The sequence below is a fragment of the Ctenocephalides felis genome, unplaced genomic scaffold (genome assembly GCF_003426905.1).
Source record: "Ctenocephalides felis isolate EL2017-DRISC unplaced genomic scaffold, ASM342690v1 CF-g0.4_SCAFFOLD_01886, whole genome shotgun sequence".
Lineage (NCBI taxonomy): Eukaryota > Metazoa > Arthropoda > Insecta > Siphonaptera > Pulicidae > Ctenocephalides > Ctenocephalides felis.
The window spans coordinates 167,852,596-167,871,057 of NW_020538040.1; the positions used below are offsets into that span (position 1 = coordinate 167,852,596).

At 29.8% G+C, this 18,462-nt stretch overlaps 2 protein-coding genes across 2 annotated transcripts; one reads left to right on the plus strand and one right to left on the minus strand.

Annotated features, from left to right (window-relative positions):
* Positions 1-1,434: 1,434 nt before the first annotated feature.
* Positions 1,435-14,375, plus strand: LOC113376222 (soluble guanylate cyclase 89Db-like). The gene is made up of 14 exons (XM_026616133.1): positions 1,435-1,476; positions 2,259-2,336; positions 3,003-3,124; positions 4,338-4,531; positions 4,612-4,757; positions 4,821-4,955; positions 5,128-5,223; positions 5,297-5,496; positions 5,730-5,837; positions 5,970-6,138; positions 9,621-9,782; positions 11,987-12,122; positions 14,003-14,202; positions 14,262-14,375. The coding sequence occupies exons 1-14, from the start codon at positions 1,435-1,437 to the stop codon at positions 14,343-14,345; spliced, it is 1,872 nt and encodes a 623-aa protein (XP_026471918.1). The 3' UTR covers positions 14,346-14,375.
* Positions 14,376-14,404: 29 nt separating this feature from the next.
* LOC113376223 (ankycorbin-like) lies at positions 14,405-18,422 on the minus strand. The gene is made up of 14 exons (XM_026616134.1): positions 17,885-18,422; positions 17,453-17,727; positions 17,267-17,394; positions 16,667-16,772; positions 16,484-16,591; positions 16,259-16,408; positions 15,958-16,161; positions 15,763-15,885; positions 15,597-15,700; positions 15,420-15,522; positions 15,196-15,304; positions 15,007-15,133; positions 14,740-14,842; positions 14,405-14,661 (listed from the first exon to the last, which is right to left on the minus strand). The coding sequence occupies exons 1-14, from the start codon at positions 18,420-18,422 to the stop codon at positions 14,515-14,517; spliced, it is 2,325 nt and encodes a 774-aa protein (XP_026471919.1). The 3' UTR covers positions 14,405-14,514.
* Positions 18,423-18,462: the final 40 nt, after the last annotated feature.

Consider the following 18,462-nt stretch of genomic DNA (forward strand, 5'->3'; position numbering starts at 1 on the left):
TTAAATAAAATGTAAGACTAGATTTATAATGAGTCGTTTTATTTGGGGAGAATTCTATCAAGCAAACAATTCAGCATTAAACTAGTGGGGTGCATGGCATCGTGCCTTAAGGCAAATTGCTGGAACTTCTCGTACCAAAAAAAATTTTTTTTTAAAGATTAACATTTTTGAAAAAAATTACTCTGAAAAATTCGATTTTTGAGAAACTATAAATTTTTGACACAAATTTACTTATTTTGAAAAGAAGACTTCTTGAAGAAAAAAGTATTTAGAAATATTTTGGAAATTCTGAACTGTTTTTCAAAGCAATCGTACTGCTTTAACTGCATAAAGACGAAATATCGAAGCGCGTAAGCGCCGCGCCGCCATCTAACAGATAAGCATTGGCACGGAACCTATTGGAATGTAAACAAAATTTACAATTATTGTTAAAATCTCTATAAAATATCTGATAATTTGATGAGCATATATCTAATGATCATTTTTGACCGCCAGATGGCATTTTTTTCACTAAATCTCCGAAACCGCTGGACCTGCCTTCATGAAAATTTTAATTTTACCTGTTCTTCATCTTGTTAATACAAGTAAAATGTTTTCTTCAATTATTCAAATCGGACGCTCCGTTCTCTTAAGAACTGAGTAACCGTTTTTGCACTTTTTGCCCCATATCTTTGCAACGGCTAGACCTGCCTTTGCCAAAAACTAATCAGCACGTCTCCTTATCAATACAAATCGAATGTTTCTTGAATTATTCAAATCGCTCCATTCGTGTTCCCGAAATCGTCGACGAAAATTTGTATCCCCACACACATACACACACGCACACACACATACATCAATTTTTTCTAAGGTATGCCAAAATATTCAGAAACTTCTAAAACGTAAAGATATATAAAAAAAATTATTTTCGATTTTTTTGCGATTACTATAACTTACATTACGGGAAGTTAAAAATTGGTTCGAAAAATAATAAAATGTGATAGGTGGATAACCTTAACCACTTAGGGGTATGAAAAATAGATGTTACGTGATTCTCAGTACTTAATAATATAAATATAAAAGTATATAAAATTTCACTAATTTCAAAAATCACATCTGTTAGAGAATTGCCAATACTGGTTTTTATTTTCAAACCAAATAATTATTTTGTATCAATGTTCAGAATAATATTTACTTATTGATTTCTTATTATAGTTCTAAGGACTAACTACCCTCAAAAAATAATATCAATTTCAGTATCATCCCCAATTTGGGTCTATCAACAAAGGCGTGTCCAAATATAATTAAGAAGACGCAGATATAATTGAACACATTTCTATCAATCAGTCCTATACGAACAGTTCGAACAAAAAGTGCACAATTCATTACAATAAGTAACCTTCGTTGAAGAAGTTAAAATTATTTTTTATTAAAAAAAATTTTATTACTTCAGTTATGTATGGAATGTTATTAGAAAGTGTACAACATTTTGTACAGGTAAAATAATAATTTTATTATAAATATTAGACTGAACCATCTCGAATAATCTTGAATAGAAAATCAAAGTACTATTAGAAAAATTATTGAAAGGTATGTGAAAGCACTTTCAATTTCTTTCAAAATGTATTTTTCTAAATTTATTAATCGATATGAACAGATTTTAAACTACTTTTTAAAAGAATAATGAGAAAATTTGCAAAAAGAAAAAAAGATATATATTATTAGTCTAGAATAATGTCACTATTGTATGTACTACGGACGAGTTAAAATAATTGTTTTACACAAAATAGCAGCTGCTTGAAAAAAAAATATTTTTATTACAACTTTTTTTGATATTCTCGAATTTTTTATAAGTAGTAAAAATCGAAATTTTTAGTTGATCGTAGTTCATACTAAAAAGAATTCTATAAAGAAGTCTGTAAAAATTTAGAGTAAACCGGTGCCAGTAGAATTTGAGAAATCGTGGGTATCGTATCAAAAAAGTTTTGAGGAAAACGCGTTTTTAGTTTCGCGGAGGAAGAAAACAGAGAAGGATTATCGTCTGCCTATAATAATTTGAATTCTAAAAAATCCTCTCATACATATATTCTTGAGTAGTTAAACTTTGAAAATCCAAAAAGTAAAAAATCGATTTTTTTTATCGATTCGTCAATAATTTGATTATTTTTATTCAAATAGCTATTATAATATTGGTATTATTTAATCTGGATTCTAAACACGCTAATATATCATTTATATTCAATATACGATGAAATGACTTTAATGTTAATTGTTATCAGATCGAATATGGAGAACATTTATGGCGCAAAGCGTTGCAAATCACAGGTTGCAAACACACAGTATTCAACACACATCAGGTAAAATAGAATTAATAAAAAAAAAATAATAATGAATAAAATTATTGAACAATTATCTCCGATAAAATAGAAATGCTATGGTAGCGCAATGTTACGGTCTTATCCAGGGCCGCATTTAGAAAATTGATGCTCTGGGACACTGACGAAAATGCCACCCCATTTTTTTTGTTTAATTTTTCTAAAATTAAAATTACAACAACTATTGAAAAAATTAAATTTAAAATGACTATTTGATTGCAGAAAATTTATCACGCATTACATACTTGTTCTATGTATAGATTTCTATGCATAACTTTTTTCTTTTTTTTTCAAATTTTGCCGACTGTCCCTATTGTAAATCCAGCACTAACCCTATCCCCGCATGAATTGGTAGTGAAAACTGCCAAAAGGTTAAATTTGCTTTGCAATCAGGCGTTTTACACATAAAACCGAACTTCGCGGAAGTGTTACCAAAGAGGCATCAGATAAAATTGTTCTTTGATATTTGTTCCTTTTTGAGGTTAGGTTTTATGTGTAAGTAGCCTGGTCGCACAGCAAATACCTAGCTTTTTGACAGTTTGTCACTTCCTATTCATACGAATATAGACCCATTACCATAACATTTATATTTTATCAGAGAATTGGCCCCATGGTTAATAAAAATCATAAAATTCATATTCTTTTTAGATATATGCAGATATACTTATAACAGATCTCGCAAAAGCACTAGCTGCATTAACCAAGAAAAATTCGGAAGAATTTATGCTTTTTTTCGGCAGATGTTTTGTGAGATTCTTCAGCAACTTCGGGTAAAGAAAAATCTTATTAAGGGACCGATTCTGCCGCATAACAGACAAATGTTATGGCAAGGCCATGTTACGCTCCAACTTTCATACATTATGCTACTGAATCATACTGAAAACTGTCAAAATGCCATGTATATGCTGTGCATTCAGGCGTTTTGCACATAAACTGCAACGTAACTCGTATGTTATGAACCTCAGTCAGAAAGACCATATGTTATCTAACATCGTTTTTTGACATTTGTGCGGTTTCTAAGCTATGTTTTCTATCTGACAACCATAAAAATCGCTTGACTGCACAGCAACCACCTAGTTTTTGCTAACATTTAGAACAAATTTGTATGGAAAGTTCTTCATAACATAGCCTTGTCATAACATTGGTCTGTTATGCGGCAAAATCGGTCTCTAAGTCTTGCATATATTGCATTATGAACTATGAAGACCCAAGACACAAAACAAATATATTAAAAACCTTACTAATTACGAACAGTTTTTTACTATATAATAGAAATTAATATTTTTGATCATCTATCTACATAAGATAAGATGACCATTTTTTTTTACTTAAATGCGGAACGAAAACTTGGGTAATAGTGATAAGAATATTTTCAAAAATTTGGAACAATTTGGAATCTTTTTGACAAAATCAAAATTTTTTGAGAAAAATTTTGAAAAAAATTTCTTCTTTGAGAAAATTTTTGAATCCGGAATAAATATTGCTTCTCAAAAAATGCAAGGCGCAAGGTGGAAATGCGGAACTGCCCTGGCCATGGTTATCCTATCTTACATAATATCATCATATGAAGATTGATCATCAACTGCTCATATACTAGAAAAATAGCTTTTTACAGTGATAATGTTGTACTTATTAATTGATATAAATAGAGAGCTAAGTTTCTTTTTTAATTGTATTGTCATAAATTTCTGTGACTATTTAGTCTACTCATTTAAGCTTAAATTGGGTAAGAATCTCGGAATTCGAGATACCCAGCTGTAAGTCTGTAAATACCCTAAAATAGCATCCTAAAAGTTGTCTCAAAACCTATATATGGTAGGGTGTACGTACCATATGTAGGTTTTGAGATAACTTTTAAGGTGCTATTTTAGGGTATTTACAGACTTACAGCTGGGTATCTCGAATTCCGAGTTGAAATTACTATAATGACTGGACTAATTAGGATGTTCAGTCTTCATTTCTGATGGATATTTGTAATTTCAGATATGACAAAATGATCAAAAGCACAGGCCGATATTTTTGTGACTTTCTTCAGAACGTCGATAACATTCACTTACAAATGCGATTTACCTATCCAAAAATGAAAAGTCCCTCGATGCAACTGGCCAGTGTCGACGACAAAGGCGCGGTGCTTATTTACAGAAGTACGAGGGCTGGATTTTCATCCTACTTTACGGGTAAATCTGAATAATATTCCTACTTCAAAAAAAATAATAATAGAAAATGCAAGTTATAATTCATCTTTATCCACGTCCAGGACAATTATTGGAAATTGCCGAGCAGTTGTATGGGTTCAATTTGAACATAACGCAGCTAAACACGTGTACTGAAACTACTGGACAACATTTTGCAGGAACAAGAGTTGTTGCCAAATTTCGTCTTGATTTTGATAATACAGAATATGTAAGCAAATATATAATATATATTTAACAGTCTCATATTTTAAATCTCAATTGTTATTTATAGATGCAGAGTCTAAATAAAGTCACTGTGGTATCTCAAACGAGATTAAGCGATGTTTCGTACGAAATACTTCTGCAGTTATTTCCATTTGGCCTCATTTTAAATAAAGATGTGAAAATAATAAAAGCTGGTCAGAAGGTATATCTATCACATCACAAATGGAGTATGTTTAGTGTAAAACGTAAAAAGTTTTGTCTAAAACTAACAATAGTGCTTGGTAGTCCTTATAACAAAAGACCAATTCTAGCGAAACAAGGATTATTATGATTAAGACAAAAATGTCGTAATTTTTATTTTTATTTATGTACAGATTATTACGTCTTCAATGCGGAATTTGATTGGCGAAAATCTTACAGACCACTTCAAATTACGTAGGCCAAAAGGCTTGCAATTGACCTGGACTAATGTACGTGAAATGACAACTGGCTTTGGCAGTTACTAAAGATGTATTGTTTATTATCTATTTTCAAAATTTTCAGATAATGTTAATGCATTCAGTATTATTCGAACTAGAATTACTGAAAACGGCCACTGAACACATAAAAGTAGAAGAAGCCACTTCAGAAGTAATAAGAGTCATGAATAGAAGAGGCAGTCAAGGATATAGAAGTCTGTTGCTTAAAGGACAAATGAGATATATTAAAGATATAGATTCTATAATATTTTTATGTAGCCCCTTGTAAGTATACATGATAGATAACAGAAACCAATAGATACTTGTGCAATACATTAAAAAAATGCTTTAAAACAAATTTTCCAAAACAAAATCAGGAATAGTATAATCAATTTTCTGACCGTTTTTCTATGAATTGTCTGTCTTGGTTAAAATTTTCTTTTGCAATCTAAGTAAACAATTAAAGACTTTAGCCATTCCCAAATGAATTGATCATAAGTCTTTCTATTTTATTTTAGAATAAATAATCTTGATGAGCTGTGCGGAATGGGTTTATATCTAAACGACCTAAACTTCCACGGTTTGAGTAGAGAGATGGTACTGGCGGGATGGCAACATTGTTCCAAGTAAAAAAAATGGAATAAAAGTATAAAAAGTAACAAAAATCATATACCTATATAGTTTACCCATTGTTTAACTGCATTTATATAATTAATTTTTCTGAAGAAAATAATATTGAATTATTTTCTTCTAATCAGATTAGAGCTCATGTGCGAAAGAGCCGAACAACGTTCCTTAGAACTGGAGGAAACTTATGAACTTGCTGAAAAATGGAAGAGAAAAGGTGATGAATTAGTCTATTCTATGATACCGAGATCAGTTGCTGACGGTTTAAGAGCTGGACAAAACCCATTAAATACATGCAAGGTATTTAAAATAAATTTACATATTTTAGTACAAACATAGACCAACTATGGCCTCATGGTAAGAACATGGATTGGCAATCACCAGTTCCTGATTTGATCACAACTAGCAAAAAGCAACTAGTGGGTTGCCTTCTCAAACCACTAAAGACTAGAAAATAATAATTACTATAAATCACAGATAGATATTAAATAAAAAAGTAGTAGAAACATGAAATTTATATAAATGGCGAAACTATGTAATTACTTTAAATTCCTATATATAATTGTATGGAAACTTAGGAGATGAAAAACCAAAAGCTGCAAACTTGAATCTAGTACTATTTTTTTGTTTTGGCAATAATAATATAAAGCTCACTGACCTTATCCCCAGGGTTTCATTATTTATTGATACTACATTCCAATAAATACTATCTTCATTAAACAATTAGCTGTGATTAGTTAAAAAGTGGCAAAATTTGGTCTATTGACAAGTATAATCGTCAGGAGTATAAATCAATAACCTATATTGACTATTTAAATTGCATTATTTTTTTTTAAGAAACATATTTTCAAGTTTCAAGATGTTTTCAAAAAAGTCAACAGTTCGGGATAAGTTCTTATGTCTCAAGTATGCAGTGGTTGAAAACCTTTACTGTTCGCATAAGAGTTTATGTTCTATGATAACGTTTTTTGGATATTAATAAAAAAAAGATGAAGCTACAAGAAGTAGATGTGCAAAGTCACATTGTGTATAATGCTATTTTTTGCTAAGGGGGCATCCATTAATCACGTGAGGTTTTTAGGGAAAGGAGGGGGAAGAAGGAGGGATAAAAAAATTACAATATATTAATTGGGGGAGGAAGGGGTATAGTAAAGTATCACGTATATTTATTTTTTACCTGACTTTTTTTTTTTAAGTCTGAACATTTACAAAAAACTTTACATTTTTTTCTCGTAACTAAAAATACACGTGATATTTGGTTAGGAGGGGGGTAATTTTGAATATCACCACAAATCACAAAGGGGGAACGAGAGTCCAAAAATCTTTAAAAAGTTGATCACGCGAATAATGGTGTATAATACTATTTGTCGCTAAAGGGGCGTCCATCACGTGAAGTTTTTAGGGGGAGAGGGGAGGGTTGATAAAAAATAACGATATATCACGTGGGGGAGGAAGGGGTATAGTAAGATATCACGTGTATTTATTTATTACCTGAATTTTTTCTAAAAAATCCAAACATTTACAAAAAAAATCAAAAACTTTACATTTTTTTCTCGTAACTAAAAATACGCGTGTTGTTTGGTCCGGGGGTGGGGAGTAATTTTGAAAATCACCACAAATCACCAAGCGGGGGGTTGTCCAAAAATCTTTAAAAAGTCGATCACGTGATTAATGGATGCCCCCTAAATAGGCACTCCACACCAAGTATTTGAATTGTCACTTTTTTATGTATAATAATTATTCGTTATTGCGTTTTTCAATTAATTTATTGCGTTTTTAGTTTAATATGTATGTACCAAACGCTTTTATGTTAACCAAGGAAGTAAGATTCGGAAAAAATATCAATTTTATAATAAAAACCCATCTTTCTCATCCAATATCTCACCAAGGCAAATAAATCTATGATTAATGAATATTCTCGTCATGACCTGATTCTGAAGATATTAGAATTAATATGGCAACAGGGGCGTAACTACCGCCGTATCAGCCGTATCAAAGATACGGGGCCCCCGGGCCCAGGGGGCCCCCAACGAGCGTTAACAGATATTGAGAAAAACTTTTTATTTATTTCACAAACGACAAAGTCAAAAAATCTATTTATTTTTATTGTCGGGACAACCTACATCGATTATCGGCATGTTTTGCCTACGGGGTTTCCCCGTTTAACCCTCAATAATCAATGAAAAACCCTCAATAAACAATGTACAGTTATGCGTACCCAAAATACAATGATATGTTGACAAGCGACGAACGAACAGCAGGGATTTCTTTTAATAAGTAATATTTTTTACAACTGACCCAAAATGGACAAGAAGTACAACATTTGGTACAGAAATAAAGGCGTTAGAAAAAATACAATCATATGATAATTGCCAGAGTTAGTCGAAGGTTTTATATATTGAAAGACAGCGGGGTTATTCACATATTTCAGTTGATTGTGAATTATTTTGTAACCGTTCTTTTTCCGTTTATCATTATTTATATACTAATAATAAAGCAGGCATAAAGATTTCAAAACCATGGTTATGTTATTCTAATATTTTAAACAAACCATACTGTCACTTTTGTTGGTTATTAGCGGATCGTCGTAGTAAATCATACTCCTCTGCATGGGTTAACGGTGCTTCTATTAGAAGCAATTTTACACAAACTTTACTTGAACATGAAAAGTCACAGCAGCATATTAATGCGCCCCTTTCTCATAATAATTGGTTGCAAGGAAATACTATCGATACGCAATTGTCAAGTGAAATTAATTGCAAAATTACATTTTGGAAAGATGTATTGCATCGTATAATTAATGTTATAATAACATTAGCATCTTGCAATTTGCCTTTAAGAGGCCATGACTCCGATTCTGGAAGTTTTATGTCAATTTTGCGTTTGCTATCGAATTATGATGCTGTTTTGAAAGAACTTCTTTTAAAACCAAAGGGAGCAATAAATTATTTAAGCCCTTTGATCCAAAATGAAATTATAAGTTTGTTAGGAACCGCAGTTAGGAACAATATTATTTCAGAATTAAAAAGGCCCCATTTCTATAATAATTTTAGATACAACGCAAGATTTGTCAAAGATTGACCAACTTTCTCTGGTTTTCCGATACATCTCGATAGCAGAGGATGGTAATAATGTGCCTAAAGAATTAAAAATCTGTGAATCATTTTTGGGATTTGTAGCAGTATCTGACAGCAGCCGAAGGACTCAAAATTGAAATTTTGAATATATTTAATCAATATGGAATCGATTTAACTAAATGTAGATTAATAGTATATTGCATCCAGTTTTCCGGATGTAATAACAGCTTGCATTTTATTCTTGACCCTTCCAGTTACAACCGCAACTGTGAAAGGAGTTTTTCAAAATTAAAATTAATCAAAAATTACCTCAGAACATCAATAAAACAGAAACGTCTATCAGACCTGTCTCTATTGTCCATAGAGGCAGAAACATTAGAAAAACTAAAAACATCATCAGCTATAAATTACTTAATAAATCAGTTTGCGGATAAAAAGGCAAGGAGAGTGAATATTTAATTTTAGTTACTTGTAAAATATTAAGAATAATATTCGATGTATATTTGAAAATTTGATAAATAAATGTTCTTTTAATTTTATTAAATGAATTTATTAATCTTTTTATGTTTCTTTAAATTATGAAAAATCTTTAGGGGGGCCCCCAAACCAATTTCGATATGGGGCCCCACCAAGGCACGTTACGCCCCTGTATGGCAATTATTAATATTCTAATGTTTGTTAATAAGAATAATTTTATATTTTTAGAGTTTCGGAGCAGTAACTATACTATTTTGCTCCTTGGAGGAACTAAATTCTCACACTGTGCTGGATGCAATGAGTTTAGTGGCAACTATGAACACAGTATTTTCAGTATTTGACAAATTGCTTGATTTGCATCACGTTTATAAAGTTGAAACAATTGGACAGGTAATTGAAAAATATATTGAAATTATATTGATTGACTCTTGACCATCAATGAATAAATAGTTTGCTTAAAGTCGATACTTTAAAACTTACAAGTTACAATTCTTTTTTTTTACAAAATCTGTTCCTGATCTTGATAAATTGGCATTTCATATAAACAGTCTTTGTGTTCTATTGTAAATCGCAAAGAAAAATATTATATTTTAGTTACCTGTAAATAATCCTCTGTTTTGAAAAAAAAATATTAAAAAAACTAGTTTTTGACAATACTACACAAAACTCACAATAGACAAATTTATAACTGATTGCTTTAATCGTGAAACAAAAGACGATTTCTGAAAAATTTCCATAGAATAAACAAAAATCGTAGGGATCAGTGGTAGGAAAACAGTATTTACATAGATCATTTTTGATAATTATAAAATCAATAATTACACATAATCATTGTCATAAATATGGCGAAGATACGTTTCATATTAAAAATTTCAAAATATCGTTATTTCGGTTACGTAATGAAAATAGGAACATAATTTAACTCTTTGGGGACGGCTGTCCACCTGAGTGGACAAACATACTCTATCCAGACACAGGCTATTTTATAAACAATGACTCAGGTTGCGTCGAAACGTTGAATAAATTACATATAGCAGTGATAAACAGTGTTGTATTTTGAAAATAATTTTAAGTTATTTTAGTAAAATTTTTATCCTTTTTCTTTGCTATATAGTCTTTTTTTAAATATCAAAAATGGCCTAGCGCTTTTAAATATGACAAAACAACTGGTGAATTTTGTGAATTAAGCAGTAGTGAAGATGAGTTTCAAATAGACATTCATACAGACAAATTTTACGAAATTACTATTCGCACCGAAGATAGTGATGAATGTGATGATGATATTATCCAACCAACAAAAAGTAGAAGAAGTTCGACAAATTAAATGAAGAGCGGAAAGACATTAGCGAATGTGCCGATTCCCCTTCACCCCGACTACAAATACCAAGCAATATAAGACATCCAATAGATAATTTTACTTTACACTTTACAAATGAATTATTAGACAATATAATAGAAAAAAAACATTATGGCAGCACAAAAATGAACAAATATACTGACTAATCAGTGGCATATTCTAAATGCGAGAGAAAGAAAAAGGGATTGTATTGTCTGTTCTGACAGAAAAGCACTAGGATGAAGGCAGAGAACAACATTTTATTGTTAAGCATTCTTTATAAAATGATCAAAAATAAATTAATATTATAAATGTATGTCCTTCAATAACCAAATTTTCATCGAACAAATTGCATAACATACACAATGAAATCAAGTTTACAGCCGGTACAGTAGATTGTTTTGAAATCGGTGACGTCCCGTAAGTGTTAATAGCTCTATCTTGTATTGTTCAAATATTGCATATATTATCAGAAAATAGGCGGTCTCAGTAACTTTTTTATGTTTATTTTCATATATTTTAAAAATGTTGATTTCAAAATAATTTAATATAATGATAAAAATATTATATTTATTAGTTCGTAAAGAATGGCGAGGTCTTAAACATAAGATGACAATGTGCCTCTGTATTAAGACGACATTGTTTCCTTTCTGTTTATTGTTTATTTGTTGACTTTGTATGCGCGGACATTAGTCATACACATTGTATAAGTTATCCTTACAATTTTATTTTATTTGATTGTATATAATTATATAGCGCACCATATATCCGACATTGTAAATAGTGGAGATATTGAAGTTTTTTTTACATCTAACTATTTGTTAGATTTTTTTAATTGTCTGTCCCTATTACGTTGAGGAATAATAAGCATATTTGTTAAACTGCCATTGGGCATAATATCGAAAAATACTCTAGGGACTTTCAAGTCGTTCGAGGCGTTGAAGAATATGAAAACGGCTCGCATCATTATTAATATCTTAAAATAACCAAATATAGGTAAATTGTTAACAGCATGACAAGCAACCATGCAATGGTTTCCAAAACAATGTAGATGATTATTAAAAGACTTACCGAGTACCGATCACAAAGCACCGACCACCGACTGCCTCAGCGATGTCAACTCCTCCAAACGTTTTTAGCATCATTTCAGTTCAGATAGTCTTTGTAACTAATTATTGTAACTGTAAAGTTCACACTGCATTTAAAACATAAACACAATTCACTATCATTACTAGTAACTTTTTGTTCAAATTTACAGATATACATGGCCGTATCTGGCGCTCCCGAACTCACAAAAGACCACACGATGCACGCGGCGAATTTGGCACTGAACATGATACGGCAGGTGGACCATCTTGAACTACCATCGAAAGCAAAAATACAGATCAAAATCGGTAATACATAAATATTATTTATCTAATTCAATGTTTTTCGACACAAATCAACTTGCGTTATGAAAATATAACGAAAGATCACACCATGTACGCGACGAATTTAGCACTGCACACTACACGACAGGTCAGGTAGACCATCTTGAACTACCATCAAAAGCAACATTACAGATCAAAAGCGGTAGTATATAAAATATTATTTGTCAAATTCGATGTTTACTGACACAAATCAACTTGCATCATATCAAAAGATCACACCATGTACGCGACGAATTTAGCACTGAACACGATACGACAGGTCAGGTGGACCATCTTGAACTACCATTGAAAGCAAAAATATAGATCAAAATAGGTGATAGATAGGATATTATTTATAAATTGAATGTGTATTGATTTAAAAAATTAATTGAACATGATACGTCTGGTCGACAATATTCAACTACCATCGAAAGCAAACATGCATGGAAAATTTTGACAAAAACTAGTGATTAAAGCATCGTGTCTTAAGGCAAATTCATCGAACTTCCCGCACCAAAAATTAAAAGTTTTAAAAAAGATTTTATTTTTTTTCAACTGTGTAAATATTAGATTTTCTAGAATTTAGAAATTTTTGAAAGATTTGAAATTTTTCCATACTTTGAAAATTTTGCACATTTTTAAAAAAAATCGATCTGCGTAGGTGTTTTAGAGATGACATATCGAAGCGCGTAAGCGCCGCGTTGCATTCGAACGGAACTTATAGAAATGTAAACAAAGTTTATATTATACTTATTATTAAAATCTTTATAAAATAACTGATAATTTGATGTGCATATATCTGGATCATTTTTGATCGCCAAATAATTTGTTTTTACTTTTTTTATTAGTTCTCCAAAACCACTGGACCTGCCTTTATAAAATTTTAATCGGTTCTTTAATTGGAAAAAAACTCAAGTTTTCAAAAAATTTCGAATTATAAAAAAAAATCAAATATTTCAAAAAGTCAAATTTTTCCAAAAAGTTCAAAATTTTCAAAAATATAATTTTTTCAAAGTTTTCAAAAAAATTTGAAGCTTTTATAAAAATTTTAATTTTCGGAATGGGAAGTTCGACCAATTTGTCTTCGCTATGCACCACTAGATTTAGATTTTTTTGCAATATATTATAAAATATAGATTTTTTTTTACATCACCAACTTTCTTCCATCAATAAATTAATTATAATGTAGTATTTTCTCGTTGCATTAATTTATGAAAAAAATACTTTTTTTAAAATAATTATTTTTATATTATGTACAATGTTTATTGATATAAATCAAGTTTTGTAAATTGTTAATAAGTACGGCCCACCATAAAATTGTAAAAATTAAATACTGCCCGTGAATTAAAAATAAAAAAAAAATCTTAGGATAAATCTATGCAGCGATAAGACCAGTATTATAATTTATAATTTCACTATTAACCATTTTGTAAGTATTTTTTACTCTTTGGCATTTTTTTTATTCCAAATACGGCAAAACAACCGAGCAATTCGTAAATTAAGTAATTATAACGACAGTGGAATCAACTCCTGTGTCTTTTGAAATTGATTACACCTTTAACATGCAAAAAATAAATTTATATTTTATTGTAAATGTATGCTTTTCAATCCACAAATTCATATAAAACAAATTGCACAACTTGCACAATAGTATCAAGTTTACAGCAGGTACGTTTTCGTCAGAATGCGGCGCCGAGTTGCTGGTAGATTATTTTTTGAATCGATTCAGGGCGCACTGTTATGCAAACCATTTTATATATCTGGTTCAAATTATCCGCTTTTTTATAATTCTGGTATTCTTTCTTATGACACTACATGTTTTCTGCAAATTCTAATTAGAATACCAAATGTTTCTTTCAAATTAGGATTACATACCGGACCCGTAGTTGGCGGTGTTGTAGGAATCAAAGTTCCGAGATACTGTTTTTTTGGAGATACTGTAAATACAGCCTCAAGAATGCAAAGTACAGGCACTTGTGGTAAAATACACATATCAAAGGCTGTCAATGATAATCTTAAAGGCTACTCGTTTAAACTATTACCGCGAGGAAAAGTCAATCTGAAGGTAAATGAAATGATTGATTATTATCATTGGCTATTAATTTACCTATTTTTAATTAACAGGGCAAAGGCGAAATGGAAACGTTTTGGTTAGAGGGCGAGCCAAAGCAGCAATTTAATTATTCACAAGAATCGTCTCTTAAATAGAATCTTACTTATGCATGATTTATATTTACAACAAAATTAACCTTTATATCTCAAATATACTATAAGAACTTAATGCCATTGTATATTGATTATAAAATATATCTTTCATATAAATAAAAGTGTGTAATTCATTCTTTAAATTATATCTGAACATAAAAAGTTTTCGTCATTATTTTAAATTCTTAAAATAAACATTTCCAGCTTCCGATTTTGAATCATCATCTTGCTCTAAAAAATTTTTCAACTTAGGCGTACTTTGGGATACTTTCTGCCAATCAGAAGAGTTTTGTTTATTTTCAGATGCATGCAACAAAAACTAAAAAGTAAAGTTAGTTATATAATTTTACAAATTGATTAATTGAATAATATAAAAAATAATTTGAAAAAAACTCACTTGTTTTAAATACGCCTCCAAATCATTTTCATTTGGAACATTGCGACTAGAAACAGGTGTTGAAATAACCATCAAAGAATTTTTCTTCAATATTGGTTTTATACTAATAACATAAAAATAGTACAGTTTAATATATAATTGAATTCTATATTAAGTATAAGATCATATTTATTTTTTATTTAATTTTTTTTTTTTTCTTTGCTTTCAAAATTGATGTGGTGCATATATGCATAATAAATTATATGGGTACAAATGGCTGAAATTTACCTGGAATCATTCTCCAACTTATCAATATCTTTTTCTGGATAATTTATAGTTTTCAGATCATCTGCATCAAAATTACTTCGTGCAGACATTATACCATTCAAATCATTATCTGAATTTTTATCTAAAACTGAAATTAAGGAAACAAATCATATATTAATATGAAACCATTTTTTGAAATATTTTATATACCTGTTGGACTGGAAATAATTTGTAAAGCAGCTTGCCATTGGTTTTCCATAACTTTATGTAATTGTTCTGCTATTTTACCTCGTTTGGCATAGTAATTTGATAGTTTTTCCTAAACATTTTTATAACAATTAAAGTTGTAAATAAAAAAACTGAAATAAAATATGTATTTTGCCCCAAAAAATGTATATATATATATATATATATATATATATATATATATATACCTTTAAAATCGAATTGTGTTGACTAGTACTCTTCAACTGCAATTTGCACAGCCCCATTTCCTCTTTATGTTTTTCTTTAAGTAAATTAACTTCCAACTCACTTCTAGTAAAATATGAAAAAATATTATTTATTTTTATAAAACAAAGTAATATTAATCTAAAATCTGAAAAACAAACTGTTGTATGAGACTCTGTATCTGTTTCATTAATTTTTCCATAAGTGTCTGCTCCCGTTTTTGAATCTCTGCTTCCATGCATTTTTCAGCAAATTCTAGTTGAGTCTACATTACGAGATAAGAATAAATTAATTTATATAAATATTTATATATATATTTGTTAATACCTGAAATTCTTGCATTTTTTCTTTCACAACAGTTTCAACTTGATTTTGATAAAATTCCTTTAGTTCCTTTTTTTGAGTTTCTAATTGCTTCTTAATAATTTTTACTTCTGAAGACAATTTACCCTAAATTTGGGAGTATATCTTATATTAATTCAACAATAAAATAAGTGTCATCCAATAACCATTTAAATTTACCTCACGAAGTTTAGATTCATCGAGTGCAGAATTTAAATTTCTTTTCAATATTTCCAATCTATTATTTTTCTCTTGTTCTTGGGATAGTTTATTTTTAAGATTCTTTTTTTCTTCTATCAAAATATGATTTTCAGATTCCAAATTGGCACATTTAACCACAAGGGTTTTACATTTTGTTTCTTCAGATACAAAATTTTTATGTTCCTTTATAAAAAAAAAAAAACAAATCAAATTTCATGAACAAAAACATCAAACAATTAATTACAATTTGTGTAATTAATTGATATAAAAAATCACTTACATTTTCTATTTCGTTCCTTAATGTATCCACTGTTCGAGAGAGCTCTTCATTTTGTTGATTTAATTCATTTTTTTCCTTCAGCAATCCATTGTAAAGTAGTTCAGTATTCTGCAGTGACATTGATATGTATCTTCTTGATGTTTCCATTTCCTAGTATTACAAAATTACAAGATTAATTAATTATAACACTATATAAAATATAATAAAATAATTTCTTTATATAACGCACATCTTCAAATCCTGTTCAGCTTTTTCAAATATTAATAATTTTTCTTTGAGAGATTTAACTAATTCATATGAACTTGTTATTTCTTCTTTGTGGGTTGCACAAGACTAAAAAAATAGTCCAATTATAAATTACAAAGATAAAGTAAGTGGTAATTTGTTTCATGAGCTATAACAAAATACCTTTACATAAATTTGCTTTTCATTTTCTAACAGCTGCCTTTCTTTCTGCATATTGTTCATTAGAGCATTCAACTGGATATCTCTGTTTTCATAATTATTTGCTAATCTGTAAAAAAATACTTTATCAACCAATCTTTTAAGAGAAATTTAATACTGGTTATGGTACTGATGAAGACAGTAATGATTACTGGTTGGTTAAGAACTGTTGGGGTGAGAGCTGGGGAGATAAGGAATACGGAGTTGCTATCCAGGCTAGCTATCCCTCTCGTTTAAACATAAGTTTATTTTTCTCTAATAAATGAATTTTATATGAACTATTTGATGGTTGGAGGAATGATTGCTAGTGAACAAATGAGGTTCATATAACTTACAAGCCTTGCCAAGTTTGTAATAATCTAAATAACCTACCATGATATTATTTTTAATTTTAAGGACTTATAATTTAATCATTTATATGTTGTTTGTGACAGCTAAATATTTCATGCTTTGAATGTTTTTTTATTCATACAAGATGTTTGATAAATTATAGTATGTAGTGTATAGATTTTTCCTAATTCTTAAGTCTTGTGATTACTTAAAGTTTCATCTACTAAGATTTACCTTTGCCAAGCAAGTTTTAATTGATTTATAGCATTGTCTTTAGCTTTATCTACTTTTATTGCAACTGCTAATTTTTCTTGAGATTCCAATAACTTTGTTTGTAAAAGTTGGATTTCCTGTTCACAGTGCTGAAATAAATAAAATTTTCAATTCAAAAATAGTTGATAAAATAAATCATTTATTTACCTCTCGGCGTAGCTTTTCACTTTCTTGTTCCATGTTTGAATCTTTATATTCAAAATTCCATAATTTTTCTAAACTTAATTTGCTATAATTTGCTTTACTAGTATCATATTCTTTAGATCTTAAATTTTTACTTAACGTAATTTCACCATTATATAATTCTTGCACACTTTGTTTTTGATCAGTACATTCTGATGAATACGTGGCTCTGTTGGAATCAGGTAACTGAAGTTCAGGTACAAAACTAAAGCAGTATCCACTGTTTTTTGCACAATCGTCTGTAGAATGTATATCCTTATTTTCATTTGAGTTTCACTGAATTTCATATCAATTATATTTGATTTTTGGTTTAAATACTCATTACTGTTTGTTTGTAATGGAATACAAGATTTTTCATTACTGGAGAAAAAAGGATTCACCCGCTAGAATTTTTACTTTCTTTTGAATCATGATTATCATTGCCTAAAGCCCTTGAATATGAAGAGGTAGTCTTAACAAACTTTTGCTTTTCAAACCCTGCTACAGTTTTTGTTAGAAAATTATCTATTTCAAGCAATAGACGATCATCTGCATAATTCGCATGGGGAAAATTTGAAATACTGCTTATATCAGAGAACATGCTGGGAATTTCAGAATATAAGCTCTGATTTGGCAGAGGCATTTTACTACCATCTTGACATCGAACATTTGTGTTTCTAACATCATTGCTTGCCATGTTAGGGCATGAAGTGTAATCAACTGCAGATCTAAATTTATGAGTATATTGTAGACTATAATTATTTTGCGATTCCCCACAAAGCTGAGCATTCAATTGCGATAATTTATGGCGCAAATCGTCAACATGATTGATCATAACATCAACAACACATGGTGGTTTCTCACAAAGTGTTATTCCAGAATCAGAATCAAAGTTAACTAAGAAGGTATCCGGAGATATTACTAAAAGGGCGTCTGTATCATCAGTATCACTCATTCCCAGATGAATTGGGATAATCAATTCAGCATTAATTTGA

Bases quoted from the DNA above. Each gene is read 5' to 3' on its own strand.
- LOC113376222 (XM_026616133.1), top strand. From the start codon at position 1,435: ATGTATGGAATGTTATTAGAAAGTGTACAACATTTTGTACAG. The intron at 5,224-5,296 runs GTACGTGAAATG...CAAAATTTTCAG, and splicing joins TGCAATTGACCTGGACTAAT to ATAATGTTAATGCATTCAGT. The intron at 9,783-11,986 runs GTAATTGAAAAA...TCAAATTTACAG, and splicing joins AAGTTGAAACAATTGGACAG to ATATACATGGCCGTATCTGG.
- LOC113376223 (XM_026616134.1), bottom strand. From the start codon at position 18,422: ATGAGTGATACTGATGATACAGACGCCCTTTTAGTAATATCTCCGGAT. The intron at 17,395-17,452 runs GTAAATAAATGA...TATTTATTTCAG, and splicing joins GTGAAAAGCTACGCCGAGAG to CACTGTGAACAGGAAATCCA. The intron at 15,886-15,957 runs GTAAATTTAAAT...TCCCAAATTTAG, and splicing joins ATGAATCTAAACTTCGTGAG to GGTAAATTGTCTTCAGAAGT.